The sequence below is a fragment of the Oncorhynchus mykiss genome, chromosome 2 (assembly GCF_057628025.1).
Source record: "Oncorhynchus mykiss isolate SJ-2025 chromosome 2, ASM5762802v1, whole genome shotgun sequence".
Classification (NCBI taxonomy): Eukaryota; Metazoa; Chordata; class Actinopteri; order Salmoniformes; family Salmonidae; genus Oncorhynchus; species Oncorhynchus mykiss.
This window is the reverse complement of record NC_143023.1, coordinates 102,844,286-102,859,916: the sequence shown is the minus strand read 5'-3', so window position 1 is coordinate 102,859,916 and position 15,631 is coordinate 102,844,286. Positions and strand designations below refer to the sequence as shown.

Below are 15,631 nucleotides of genomic sequence, written 5' to 3'. Positions count from 1 at the left end.
GACATCGACAATGGGAACCTGATCCTAGATCAGCACTCCTACCCTGAGAACTGATCCTAGATCAGCACTCCTACCCTGAGAACTGATCCTAGACCAGCACTCCTACCCTGAGAACTGATCCTAGACCAGCACTCCTATCCTGAGAACTGATCCTAGACCAGCACTCCTACCCTGAGAACTGATCCTAGACCAACACTCCTACCCTGAGAACTGATCCTAGACCAGCACTCCCACTCTAAGGCGATTTCTGAAAACGGGCCCAGGTCTCTGTATTGGAGAGAGATGGTGCATTCTGAACTTGAGATGGGAATACGTATTTTGTCAACTTGAGATATTCAGGTACCAGATAATATCCAAAGGGGTCCTTCATCACGTACTAATACATGTATATACTAAATTCTGTATTTACATGACATATGAGGAACACAATCAATGTTGTTTCAAAGAGGACAGTGGTCAGTGAGTAAGGAAAAGATATCACTACAAAAAGTATAGGCTAATAACAGAGTACATGTGAAGAGGTGTGTTTTCCAGAGGAGATAGTTATAAACATGGCTGAAGGGAAAGGGTGTTGTTTCCCGTCAGGGAGGGGAAGACAAAAAGCGTTACACATATTCAGAGCAACGAATGGAAAGGCTAGAATAATACAATACTCCAGTGTATAAATCCATCACTCTTTCAGTAGGCTGCTAGCGTGGCTTCTGGCCAAACCTTTTTCTCCTTCAGTTACACAAGGCCATGTCACAAAATGGCCACCTTTTGTTAGTTTAAATAAATAGGATTTTAAACACTGTGGCTCAAACATGAACAGCATTCAATCAATCAGCATTCAATCAAGTCCATGAGCTGCTTCTGTCTTGAGATAAGCCAACCTTCTTGTAGAGAAAGATAAGGCACCAGCGGTTTAAAAAAACACCATTCAGATGTTGATATTTGTGTGGGTTATCAACATCATCATCGAGAGCAGAAAGAAATCGCCAATCTTCTACAATTCAAGCATATAAAGTTAACATACATGTAGCTAAGAAAGTACTTTGTCTTAAACACAAATGTAGTATTTGCTAGTGGTCCAGTGAGTGAGTTACTGTGTACTAAGGTTCCAGTGGGCGAGTTACAGCGTAAAATGAATTTTCATTGTTCTTCAAACATATAGTCAGTGTTGGACCTGAACAATGGATGCAGTTATCAGCTGCTGAGATCATACAGTGTTCCAGATCATACAGTGTATATACAGTGTTCCAGATCATACAGTGTATATACAGTGTTCCAGATCATACAGTGTATATACAGTGTTCCAGATCATACAGTGTATTTACAGTGTTCCAGATCATACAGTGTTCCAGATCATACAGTGTATATACAGTGTTCCAGATCATGCAGTGTTCCAGATCATACAGTGTATATACAGTGTTCCAGATCATATAGTGTTCCAGATCATACGGTGTATATACAGTGTTCCAGATCATACAGTGTTCCAGATCATACAGTGTATATACAGTGTTCCAGATCATGCAGTGTTCCAGATCATACAGTGTATATACAGTGTTCCAAATCATGCAGTGTTCCAGATCATGCAGTGTATATACAGTGTTCCAGATCATACAGTGTTCCAGATCATGCAGTGTATATACAGTGTTCCAGATCATGCAGTGTATATACAGTGTTCCAAATCATGCAGTGTATATATAGTGTTCCAGATTATACAGTGTATATACAGTGTTCCAGATCATACAGTGTTCCAGATCATACAGTGTATATACAGTTTTCCAGATCATGCAGTGTTCCAGATCATACAGTGTATATACAGTGTTCCAAATCATGCAGTGTATATATAGTGTTCCAGATTATACAGTGTATATACAGTGTTCCAGATCATACAGTGTTCCAGATCATACAGTGTATATACAGTGTTCCAGATCATGCAGTGTTCCAGATCATACAGTGTATATACAGTGTTCCAGATCATACAGTGTATATACAGTGTTCCAGATCATACAGTGTATATACAGTGTTCCAGATCATACAGTGTATATACAGTGTTCCAGATCATACAGTGTATATACAGTGTTCCAGATCATACAGTGTATATACAGTGTTCCAGATCATACAGTGTATATACAGTGTTCCAGATCATACAGTGTTCCAGATCATACAGTGTATATACAGTGTTCCAGATCATACAGTGTATATACAGTGTTCCAGATCATACAGTGTTCCAGATCATACAGTGTATATACAGTGTTCCAGATTATACAGTGTATATACAGTGTTCCAGATCATACAGTGTATATACAGTGTTCCAGATCATACAGTGTTCCAGATCATACAGTGTATATACAGTGTTCCAGATCATGCAGTGTTCCAGATCATACAGTGTATATACAGTGTTCCAGATCATGCAGTGTTCCAGATCATACAGTGTATATACAGTGTTCCAGATCATACAGTGTATATACAGTGTTCCAGATCATACAGTGTATATACAGTGTTCCAGATCATGCAGTGTATATACAGTGTTCCAGATCATACAGTGTTCCAGATCATATAGTGTTCCAGATCATATAGTGTTCCAGATCATACAGTGTTCCAGATCATACAGTGTATATACAGTGTTCCAGATCATATAGTGTTCCAGATCATACAGTGTATATACAGTGTTCCAGATCATACAGTGTATATACAGTGTTCCAGATCATATAGTGTTCCAGATCATACAGTGTTCCAGATCATACAGTGTATATACAGTGTTCCAGATCATATAGTGTTCCAGATCATACAGTGTATATACAGTGTTCCAGATCATACAGTGTATATACAGTGTTCCAGATCATATAGTGTTCCAGATCATACAGTGTTCCAGATCATACAGTGTATATACAGTGTTCCAGATCATACAGTGTTCCAGATCATACAGTGTATATACAGTGTTCCAGATCATGCAGTGTATATACAGTGTTCCAGATCATATAGTGTTCCAGATCATATAGTGTTCCAGATCATACAGTGTTCCAGATCATACAGTGTATATACAGTGTTCCAGATCATATAGTGTTCCAGATCATATAGTGTTCCAGATCATACAGTGTTCCAGATCATACAGTGTATATACAGTGTTCCAGATCATGCAGTGTATATACAGTGTTCCAGATCATATAGTGTTCCAGATCATACAGTGTTCCAGATCATACAGTGTATATACAGTGTTCCAGATCATATAGTGTTCCAGATCATACAGTGTTCCAGATCATACAGTGTTCCAGATCATACAGTGTTCCAGATCATACAGTGTATATACAGTGTTCCAGATCATATAGTGTTCCAGATCATATAGTGTTCCAGATCATACAGTGTTCCAGATCATACAGTGTATATACAGTGTTCCATCCAGTCATATAATTAGAATTATTCTAACTCTATGGTTCCAGTACAGTGTTCCAGATTATACAGTGTAGCTGTGCTGCTGAGATCATACATTGCAGAGCCATACTGTGTATTTAGAAATATATGGTTCTTATACAGTGTACAGTGTTTATCCTCAGCATTGTGCAATGTTCCCAGTTATCTGAGTTGATATCCAGTCTTATCATGGTGAGTCATTCCTTGTAGATATAACATTTATTTACTCCTGTGAATCAATGTATTTATGTGTTTCTTTATATAACATTGGCCTTCGTGGATCAGCTAGCTAGCTACCTGTATAGATCCATCATCACCAAAAACAAGCTGATGTAGCTGAAATCACATCCCAGCGACCAGTAGCTTATCTGTTACGACACATTTATACACTACGTACGCAGTGCAAGTAGTGCACTATATAGGGAATAGGGTTCTATAGGGCTCTGGTCTAAAGTAGTGCACTATATAGGGAATAGGGTTCTATAGGGCTCTGGTCTAAAGTAGTGCACTATATAGGGAATAGGGTTCAATAGGGCCCTGGTCTAAAGTAGTGTACTATATAGGGAATAGGGTGCCATTTGGATGCATCCAGTGAATAAATCAATCTGACCCAGAGTAAAGCAGCCCGGTACGTAATAATGTTACTCATGATACGCCACTGAGATCAGCTGTGAACATGACTCCCCTTATTATTTGCTGAGGCACAGCCTGTGTCCCCAATGGTACCCTATTCCCTATTTAGTACACAATAGAGTGAATGGGGTTCCATTTGGGACTAAACCACAGTGTTCTAGAACCAAATGGAATTTCCATTAAACATTAAACCATTAGTTCAAAACAGGGGTTTGTTTTCAGTCATTAGGAAAGGTTAGAGTGTAGATAAGAAAACCAGTTCAGTAAAATGTGTAAGGATGCTATAAATTGGCAAAAAAAACATAGTTATTAAGATATAATATACAGTGCATTCAGAAAGTATTCAGACCCCTTGACTTTTTCCACATTTTGTTACGTTAAAACCTTATTCTAAAATGGATTAAATAGTTTTTTCCCCCGTCATCAATCTGCACACAATACCACATAATGACGAAGCAATTTTTTTGCAAAAGTATAAAAGAAACAAAAACAGAAATACCTTATTTACATGAGTATTCAGACCCTTTGCTATGAGACTCTAAAGTTCAGGTACATCCTGTTTCCATTGATCATCCTTCTCTGGTCTGATGAAACCAAGATCTTTGGCCTGAATGCCAAGTGTCTGGAGGAAACCTGGCACCATCCCTACTGGGGAAGCATGGTGGTGGTAGCAACATGCTGTGAGGATGTTTTTCAGCGGCAGGGACTGGGAGACTAGGCAGGATCGAGGGAAAGATGAACGGAGCAAAGTACAGAGAGATCCTTGATGAAAACCTTCCCCAGAGCGCTCAGGACCTCAGACTGGGGCGAAGGTTCACCTTCCAAAAGGACAACGACCCTAAACACACAGCCAAGACAACCCAAAATATATATATTTTTTGAATAAGGTTGTAACGTAACCAAATCTGGAAAAAGTCAAGGGGTCTGAATACTTTCCCGAATGCACTGTAAATCATCATGATAGACATGCATATCACATCATGTACGGCATAGGAGTTTGGGTGGATACAGTTCCACATTCATGCCTCTCTCATAAGTTTGAGAGCAGAACAAATCGTTTTTCGATCCCGAATTGGAAGGAGAGAGCCAGAGAGAGGAGAGAGGAGATAGGAGAGAGGAGAGAGAGAGAGATGGGATAGGAGGTGTAGTAGTTAAGATACCAGTCAGGGGATACGTTCAAAGCAGCATACTAGTTTGCAAGCTTAGTTTCCTCTCTTCTCACGAGCAGCTGCTTTGTATGAGGAAGTAGAAGTCAGAGTGTGGCGGTGTGGTAGATACGTTCTCCTCCTCTACGCCACAGCTCACTTCACTCTGCCAGAAGGAGAAGAGGGCAGAGGTCAAGTTTAGAGGAAGCAACTTTTATATTAATTTTAAATGGTCAAATGTATTTATATTCAATACTCACAGACTTGGCCACTCTGAAGTGATAGGTAACGTCCTGGAATGACAGTACAGATACTGACCACAGGTGATCTGTCCCCTGAGGAGAAAGAGGTCAAGAGGTCAGTCAGTAGCTCCATAAACTGGGAAGTCAGTAACAGGGGTTTTGGGGTCAATTCCACGGTTAATTTGGGAAGTATTATAATGTCAGTTGAAGTGGAATTGACCCCCAAAACTCTGTTCAGTAACATCTCTATTGTTTTATGATGGTAGTGTGTAAATGTACCTCAGTAGCTGTCCTTTCTGCAGCGTAGAGCTCTGTCTCTCTGTGGTCAGGACACAGACGTCCTCTGGTGACTGCACACTGTTTGACCCACACACTGACGCTGGATCTGAGGACGGGAGGGAGGAACATAATGTTGTTTGTACTATTGATCTTATCATTGGAAATATCCACGAGATGGTGTGCCTGGCAGTTGCATGTGTGTGAACGGGAGATGTACTGTAGCTGTCAGAAAAGTAGATGTACTGTAGCTGTCAGAACGGTAGATATACTGTAGCTGTCAGAATGGTAGATATACTGTAGCTGTCAGAACGGTAGATATACTGTAGCTGTCAGGTGAATGGTAGATATACTGTAGCTGTCAGAACGGTAGATATACTGTAGCTGTCAGGTGAATGGTAGATATACTGTAGCTGTCAGGTGAATGGTAGATATACTGTAGCTGTCAGAACGGTAGATATACTGTAGCTGTCAGGTGAATGGTAGATATACTGTAGCTGTCAGGTGAATGGTAGATATACTGTAGCTGTCAGAACGGTAGATATACTGTAGCTGTCAGAACGGTAGATATACTGTAGCTGTCAGGTGAATGGTAGATATACTGTAGCTGTCAGGTGAACGGTAGATATACTGTAGCTGTCAGAACGGTAGATATACTGTAGCTGTCAGAACGGTAGATATACTGTAGCTGTCAGGTGAATGGTAGATATACTGTAGCTGTCAGGTGAACAGTAGATATACTGTAGCTGTCAGGTGAATGGTAGATATACTGTAGCTGTCAGAACGGTAGATATACTGTAGCTGTCAGGTCAACGGTAGATATACTGTAGCTGTCAGAACGGTAGATATACTGTAGCTGTCAGGTGAACGGTAGATATACTGTAGCTGTCAGAACGGTAGATATACTGTAGCTGTCAGGTGAACGGTAGATATACTGTAGCTGTCAGAACGGTAGATATACTGTAGCTGTCAGGTGAATGGTAGATATACTGTAGCTGTCAGAACGGTAGATATACTGTAGCTGTCAGGTGAATGGTAGATATACTGTAGCTGTCAGGTGAACGGTAGATATACTGTAGCTGTCAGAACGGTAGATATACTGTAGCTGTCAGGTGAACGGTAGATATACTGTAGCTGTCAGAACGGTAGATATACTGTAGCTGTCAGGTGAACAGTAGATATACTGTAGCTGTCAGGTGAATGGTAGATATACTGTAGCTGTCAGGTGAACAGTAGATATACTGTAGCTGTCAGAACGGTAGATATACTGTAGCTGTCAGGTGAACGGTAGATATACTGTAGCTGTCAGAACGGTAGATATACTGTAGCTGTCAGAATGGTAGATATACTGTAGCTGTCAGAATGGTAGATATACTGTAGCTGTCAGGTGAACAGTAGATATACTGTAGCTGTCAGAACGGTAGATATACTGTAGCTGTCAGAATGGTAGATATACTGTAGCTGTCAGAACGGTAGATATACTGTAGCTGTCAGGTGAATGGTAGATATACTGTAGCTGTCAGGTGAATGGTAGATATACTGTAGCTGTCAGGTGAATGGTAGATATACTGTAGCTGTCAGGTGAATGGTAGATATACTGTAGCTGTCAGGTGAATGGTAGATATACTGTAGCTGTCAGGTGAATGGTAGATATACTGTAGCTGTCAGGTGAACAGTAGATATACTGTAGCTGTCAGAACGGTAGATATACATTCTGTAGCTGTCAGAACGGTAGATATACTGTAGCTGTCAGGTGAATGGTAGATATACTGTAGCTGTCAGAACGGTAGATATACTGTAGCTGTCAGAACGGTAGATATACTGTAGCTGTCAGGTGAATGGTAGATATACTGTAGCTGTCAGGTGAACAGTAGATATACTGTAGCTGTCAGGTGAATGGTAGATATACTGTAGCTGTCAGAACGGTAGATATACTGTAGCTGTCAGAATGGTAGATATACTGTAGCTGTCAGAACGGTAGATATACTGTAGCTGTCAGGTGAATGGTAGATATACTGTAGCTGTCAGGTGAATGGTAGATATACTGTAGCTGTCAGGTGAACAGTAGATATACTGTAGCTGTCAGAACGGTAGATATACTGTAGCTGTCAGAACGGTAGATGTACTGTAGCTGTCAGAACGGTAGATATACTGTATCTGTCAGGTGAACAGTAGATATACTGTAGCTGTCAGGTGAATGGTAGATATACTGTAGCTGTCAGAACGGTAGATATACTGTAGCTGTCAGAACGGTAGATGTACTGTAGCTGTCAGAACGGTAGATATACTGTAGCTGTCAGAACGGTAGATGTACTGTAGCTGTCAGAACAGTAGATATACTGTATCTGTCAGGTGAACAGTAGATATACTGTAGCTGTCAGGTGAATGGTAGATATACTGTAGCTGTCAGAACGGTAGATATACTGTAGCTGTCAGAACGGTAGATGTACTGTAGCTGTCAGAACAGTAGATATACTGTAGCTGTCAGGTGAACAGTAGATATACTGTAGCTGTCAGGTGAACGGTAGATATACTGTAGCTGTCAGAACGGTAGATATATTGTAGCTGTCAGAATGGTAGATATACTGTAGCTGTCAGGTGAACGGTAGATATACTATAGCTGTCAGAACGGTAGATATACTGTAGCTGTCAGGTGAATGGTAGATATACTGTAGCTGTCAGAACGGTAGATGTACTGTAGCTGTCAGAACAGTAGATATACTGTATCTGTCAGGTGAACAGTAGATATACTGTAGCTGTCAGAACGGTAGATATACTGTAGCTGTCAGAACGGTAGATATACTGTAGCTGTCAGAACGGTAGATATACTGTAGCTGTCAGAACGGTAGATATACTGTAGCTGTCAGGTGAACGGTAGATATACTGTAGCTGTCAGAACGGTAGATATACTGTAGCTGTCAGAACGGTAGATATACTGTAGCTGTCAGAACGGTAGATATACTGTAGCTGTCAGGTGAATGGTAGATATACTGTAGCTGTCAGAACGGTAGATATACTGTAGCTGCCAGAACGGTAGATATACTGTAGCTGTCAGAACGGTAGATATACTGTAGCTGTCAGGTGAACAGTAGATATACTGTAGCTGTCAGAACGGTAGATATACTGTAGCTGTCAGGTGAATGGTAGATATACTGTAGCTGTCAGGTGAATGGTAGATATACTGTAGCTGTCAGGTGAACAGTAGATATACTGTAGCTGTCAGAACGGTAGATATACTATAGCTGTCAGAACGGTAGATATACTGTAGCTGTCAGGTGAATGGTAGATATACTGTAGCTGTCAGAACGGTAGATATACTGTAGCTGTCAGAACGGTAGATATACTGTAGCTGTCAGGTGAACGGTAGATATACTGTAGCTGTCAGAACGGTAGATATACTGTAGCTGTCAGGTGAATGGTAGATATACTGTAGCTGTCAGAACGGTAGATATACTGTAGCTGTCAGAACGGTAGATATACTGTAGCTGTCAGGTGAACGGTAGATATACTGTAGCTGTCAGGTGAACGGTAGATATACTATAGCTGTCAGAATGGTAGATATACTGTAGCTGTCAGGTGAATGGTAGATATACTGTAGCTGTCAGAACGGTAGATATACTGTAGCTGTCAGAACGGTAGATATACTGTAGCTGTCAGGTGAACGGTAGATATACTGTAGCTGTCAGTTGAACAGTAGATATACTGTAGCTGTCAGGTGAACAGTAGATATACTGTAGCTGTCAGGTGAACAGTAGATATACTGTAGCTGTCAGAATGGTAGATATACTGTAGCTGTCAGAACGGTAGATATACTGTAGCTGTCAGGTGAACAGTAGATATACTGTAGCTGTCAGGTGAACAGTAGATATACTGTAGCTGTCAGAATGGTAGATATACTGTAGCTGTCAGGTGAACAGTAGATATACTGTAGCTGTCAGGTGAATGGTAGATATACTGTAGCTGTCAGAATGGTAGATATACTGTAGCTGTCAGGTGAACGGTAGATATACTGTAACTGTCAGAACGGTAGATATACTGTAGCTGTCAGGTGAATGGTAGATATACTGTAGCTGTCAGAATGGTAGATATACTGTAGCTGTCAGGTGAACGGTAGATATACTGTAGCTGTCAGAACGGTAGATATACTGTAGCTGTCAGGTGAACGGTAGATATACTGTAGCTGTCAGAACGGTAGATATACTGTAGCTGTCAGGTGAACGGTAGATATACTGTAGCTGTCAGGTGAACAGTAGATATACTGTAGCTGTCAGGTGAATGGTAGATATACTGTAGCTGTCAGGTGAATGGTAGATATACTGTAGCTGTCAGGTGAACGGTAGATATACTGTAGCTGTCAGGTGAACAGTAGATATACTGTAGCTGTCAGAATGGTAGATATACTGTAGCTGTCAGAACGGTAGATATACTGTAGCTGTCAGAACGGTAGATATACTGTAGCTGTCAGGTGAACGGTAGATATACTGTAGCTGTCAGGTGAATGGTAGATATACTGTAGCTGTCAGAATGGTAGATATACTGTAGCTGTCAGGTGAACGGTAGATATACTGTAGCTGTCAGGTGAATGGTAGATATACTGTAGCTGTCAGGTGAATGGTAGATATACTGTAGCTGTCAGGTGAATGGTAGATATACTGTAGCTGTCAGGTGAATGGTAGATATACTGTAGCTGTCAGAATGGTAGATATACTGTAGCTGTCAGGTGAACGGTAGATATACTGTAGCTGTCAGGTGAATGGTAGATATACTGTAGCTGTCAGGTGAATGGTAGATATACTGTAGCTGTCAGGTGAATGGTAGATATACTGTAGCTGTCAGGTGAACAGTAGATATATTGTAGCTGTCAGAATGGTAGATATACTGTAGCTGTCAGAACGGTAGATATACTATAGCTGTCAGAAAGGTAGATATACTGTAGCTGTCAGAACGGTAGATATACTGTAGCTGTCAGGTGAACGGTAGATATACTGTAGCTGTCAGAACGGTAGATATACTGTAGCTGTCAGGTGAACAGTAGATATACTATAGCTGTCAGAACGGTAGATATACTATAGCTGTCAGAACGGTAGATATACTGTAGCTGTCAGAACGGTAGATATACTGTAGCTGTCAGGTGAATGGTAGATATACTGTAGCTGTCAGGGGAACGGTAGATATACTATAGCTGTCAGGTGAACGGTAGATATACTGTAGCTGTCAGGTGAACGGTAGATATACTGTAGCTGTCAGGTGAACGGTAGATATACTGTAGCTGTCAGGTGAATGGTAGATATACTATAGCTGTCAGAACGGTAGATATACTGTAGCTGTCAGGTGAACAGTAGATATACTGTAGCTGTCAGAACGGTAGATATACTGTAGCTGTCAGAACGGTAGATATACTATAGCTGTCAGAACGGTAGATATACTGTAGCTGTCAGAACGGTAGATATACTATAGCTGTCAGAACGGTAGATATACTGTAGCTGTCAGGTGAACGGTAGATATACTGTAGCTGTCAGAATGGTAGATATACTGTAGCTGTCAGAACGGTAGATATACTATAGCTGTCAGAACGGTAGATATACTGTAGCTGTCAGAACGGTAGATATACTGTAGCTGTCAGAACGGTAGATATACTGTAGCTGTCAGAATGGTAGATATACTGTAGCTGTCAGGTGAACGGTAGATATACTGTAGCTGTCAGGTGAACAGTAGATATACTGTAGCTGTCAGAACGGTAGATATACTGTAGCTGTCAGAACGGTAGATATACTGTAGCTGTCAGAACGGTAGATATACTGTAGCTGTCAGGTGAATGGTAAATATACTGTAGCTGTCAGAATGGTAGATATACTGTAGCTGTCAGGTGAACGGTAGATATACTGTAGCTGTCAGAACAGTAGATATACTGTAGCTGTCAGAACGGTAGATATACTGTAGCTGTCAGGTGAATGGTAGATATACTGTAGCTGTCAGAATGGTAGATATACTGTAGCTGTCAGGTGAACGGTAGATATACTGTAGCTGTCAGAACAGTAGATATACTGTAGCTGTCAGAATGGTAGATATACTGTAGCTGTCAGGTGAATGGTAGATATACTGTAGCTGTCAGAATGGTAGATATACTGTAGCTGTCAGGTGAACGGTAGATATACTATAGCTGTCAGAACGGTAGATATACTGTAGCTGTCAGGTGAATGGTAGATATACTGTAGCTGTCAGAACGGTAGATATACTGTAGCTGTCAGGTGAACAGTAGATATACTGTAGCTGTCAGAACGGTAGATATACTGTAGCTGTCAGAACGGTAGATATACTGTAGCTGTCAGAACGGTAGATATACTGTAGCTGTCAGGTGAATGGTAGATATACTGTAGCTGTCAGAATGGTAGATATACTGTAGCTGTCAGGTGAACGGTAGATATACTGTAGCTGTCAGAACAGTAGATATACTGTAGCTGTCAGAACGGTAGATATACTGTAGCTGTCAGGTGAATGGTAGATATACTGTAGCTGTCAGAATGGTAGATATACTGTAGCTGTCAGGTGAACGGTAGATATACTGTAGCTGTCAGAACAGTAGATATACTGTAGCTGTCAGAATGGTAGATATACTGTAGCTGTCAGGTGAATGGTAGATATACTGTAGCTGTCAGAATGGTAGATATACTGTAGCTGTCAGGTGAACGGTAGATATACTGTAGCTGTCAGAACGGTAGATATACTGTAGCTGTCAGAACGGTAGATATACTGTAGCTGTCAGGTGAACGGTAGATATACTGTAGCTGTCAGAACGGTAGATATACTGTAGCTGTCAGAACGGTAGATATACTGTAGCTGTCAGGTGAACGGTAGATATACTGTAGCTGTCAGAACGGTAGATATACTGTAGCTGTCAGGTGAACGGTAGATATACTGTAGCTGTCAGAATGGTAGATATACTGTAGCTGTCAGGTGAACGGTAGATATACTGTAGCTGTCAGGTGAATGGTAGATATACTGTATCTGTCAGGTGAATGGTAGATATACTGTAGCTGTCAGGTGAACGGTAGATATACTGTAGCTGTCAGGTGAACGGTAGATATACTGTAGCTGTCAGGTGAACGGTAGATATACTGTAGCTGTCAGGTGAATGGTAGATATACTGTAGCTGTCAGAACGGTAGATATACTGTAGCTGTCAGGTGAACGGTAGATATACTGTAGCTGTCAGGTGAACGGTAGATATACTGTAGCTGTCAGGTGAACGGTAGATATACTGTAGCTGTCAGGTGAATGGTAGATATACTGTAGCTGTCAGAACGGTAGATATACTGTAGCTGTCAGGTGAACAGTAGATATACTGTAGCTGTCAGAACGGTAGATATACTGTAGCTGTCAGGTGAACAGTAGATATACTGTAGCTGTCAGGTGAACGGTAGATATACTGTAGCTGTCAGGTGAATGGTAGATATACTGTAGCTGTCAGAACGGTAGATATACTGTAGCTGTCAGGTGAACGGTAGATATACTGTAGCTGTCAGGTGAACGGTAGATATACTGTAGCTGTCAGGTGAACAGTAGATATACTGTAGCTGTCAGGTGAACGGTAGATATACTGTAGCTGTCAGAACGGTAGATATACTGTAGCTGTCAGAACGGTAGATATACTGTAGCTGTCAGGTGAATGGTAGATATACTGTAGCTGTCAGGTGAACAGTAGATATACTGTAGCTGTCAGAACGGTAGATATACTGTAGCTGTCAGAACGGTAGATATACTGTAGCTGTCAGGTGAACGGTAGATATACTGTAGCTGTCAGGTGAACAGTAGATATACTGTAGCTGTCAGAACGGTAGATATACTGTAGCTGTCAGGTGAATGGTAGATATACTGTAGCTGTCAGGTGAATGGTAGATATACTGTAGCTGTCAGAACGGTAGATATACTGTAGCTGTCAGGTGAACAGTAGATATACTGTAGCTGTCAGAACGGTAGATATACTGTAGCTGTCAGAACGGTAGATATACTGTAGCTGTCAGGTCAACGGTAGATATACTGTAGCTGTCAGGTGAACAGTAGATATACTGTAGCTGTCAGGTGAACAGTAGATATACTGTAGCTGTCAGAACGATAGATATACTGTAGCTGTCAGAACGGTAGATATACTGTAGCTGTCAGAACGGTAGATATACTGTAGCTGTCAGGTGAACAGTAGATATACTGTAGCTGTCAGAATGGTAGATATACTGTAGCTGTCAGAACGGTAGATATACTGTAGCTGTCAGGTGAACAGTAGATATACTGTAGCTGTCAGAACGGTAGATATACTGTAGCTGTCAGGTGAACAGTAGATATACTGTAGCTGTCAGAACGGTAGATATACTGTAGCTGTCAAGTGAACAGTAGATATACTGTAGCTGTCAGAACGGTAGATATACTGTAGCTGTCAGGTGAATGGTAGATATACTGTAGCTGTCAGGTGAATGGTAGATATACTGTAGCTGTCAGGTGAACAGTAGATATACTGTAGCTGTCAGGTGAATGGTAGATATACTGTAGCTGTCAGGTGAACGGTAGATATACTGTAGCTGTCAGGTGAACAGTAGATATACTGTAGCTGTCAGGTGAATGGTAGATATACTGTAGCTGTCAGGTGAACAGTAGATATACTGTAGCTGTCAGGTGAACGGTAGATATACTGTAGCTGTCAGGTGAATGGTAGATATACTGTAGCTGTCAGGTGAATGGTAGATATACTGTAGCTGTCAGAACGGTAGATATACTGTAGCTGTCAGGTGAATGGTAGATATACTGTAGCTGTCAGGTGAATGGTAGATATACTGTAGCTGTCAGGTGAATGGTAGATATACTGTAGCTGTCAGGTGAACGGTAGATATACTGTAGCTGTCAGAACGGTAGATATACTGTAGCTGTCAGAACGGTAGATGTACTGTAGCTGTCAGAATGGTAGATATACTGTAACTGTCAGGTGAATGGTAGATATACTGTAGCTGTCAGGGGAATGGTAGATATACTGTAGCTGTCAGGTGAATGGTATATATACTGTAGCTGTCAGAACGGTAGATATACTGTAGCTGTCAGGTGAATGGTAGATATACTGTAGCTGTCAGGTGAATGGTAGATATACTGTAGCTGTCAGAACGGTAGATATACTGTAGCTTTCAGGTGAACGGTAGATATACTGTAGCTGTCAGGTGAATGGTAGATATACTGTAGCTGTCAGAACGGTAGATATACTGTAGCTGTCAGAATGGTAGATATACTGTAGCTGTCAGAACGGTAGATATACTGTATCTGTCAGGTGAATGGTAGATATACTGTAGCTGTCAGAATGGTAGATATACTGTAGCTGTCAGGTGAATGGTAGATATACTGTAGCTGTCAGAATGGTAGATATACTGTAGCTGTCAGATGAATGGTAGATATACTGTAGCTGTCAGAATGGTAGATATACTGTAGCTGTCAGGTGAATGGTAGATGTATTGTAGCTGTCAGAATGGTAGATATACTGTAGCTGTCAGGTGAATGGTAGATATACTGTAGCTGTCAGAATGGTAGATATACTGTAGCTGTCAGGTGAATGGTAGATATACTGTAGCTGTCAGAATGGTAGATATACTGTAGCTGTCAGGTGAATGGTAGATGTACTGTAGCTGTCAGAATGGTAGATACACTGTAGCTGTCAGGTAAACGGTAGATATACTGTAGCTGTCAGGTAAACGGTAGATATACTGTAGCTGTCAGGTAAACGGTAGATATACTGTATCTGTCAGGTGAATGGTAGATATACTGTAGCTGTCAGGTGAATGGTAGATATACTGTAACTGTCAGGTGAATGGTAGATATACTGTAGCTGTCAGGTGAATGGTAGATATACTGTAGCTGTCAGGTGAATGGTAGATATACTGTAACTGTCAGAACGGTAGATATACTGTAG

The 15,631-nt window shown here is 41.1% G+C and overlaps 1 protein-coding gene across 2 annotated transcripts in view; it reads right to left on the bottom strand.

The window, feature by feature from the left end:
- Positions 1-3,600: 3,600 nt before the first annotated feature.
- myrf (myelin regulatory factor) overlaps positions 3,601-15,631 on the bottom strand; it is a 92,272-nt gene continuing 80,241 nt past the window's right edge. For both annotated transcript variants that reach the window (XM_036961463.2, XM_090217463.1), the window contains exons 22-24: positions 5,696-5,801; positions 5,435-5,509; positions 3,601-5,340 (exon numbers count right to left, since the gene is read on the bottom strand). In XM_036961463.2, the coding sequence (XP_036817358.2) occupies positions 5,248-5,340; positions 5,435-5,509; positions 5,696-5,801 (274 nt within the window). In that variant the 3' untranslated portion in view covers positions 3,601-5,247. The remainder of the gene's footprint in view (positions 5,341-5,434; positions 5,510-5,695; positions 5,802-15,631) is intronic.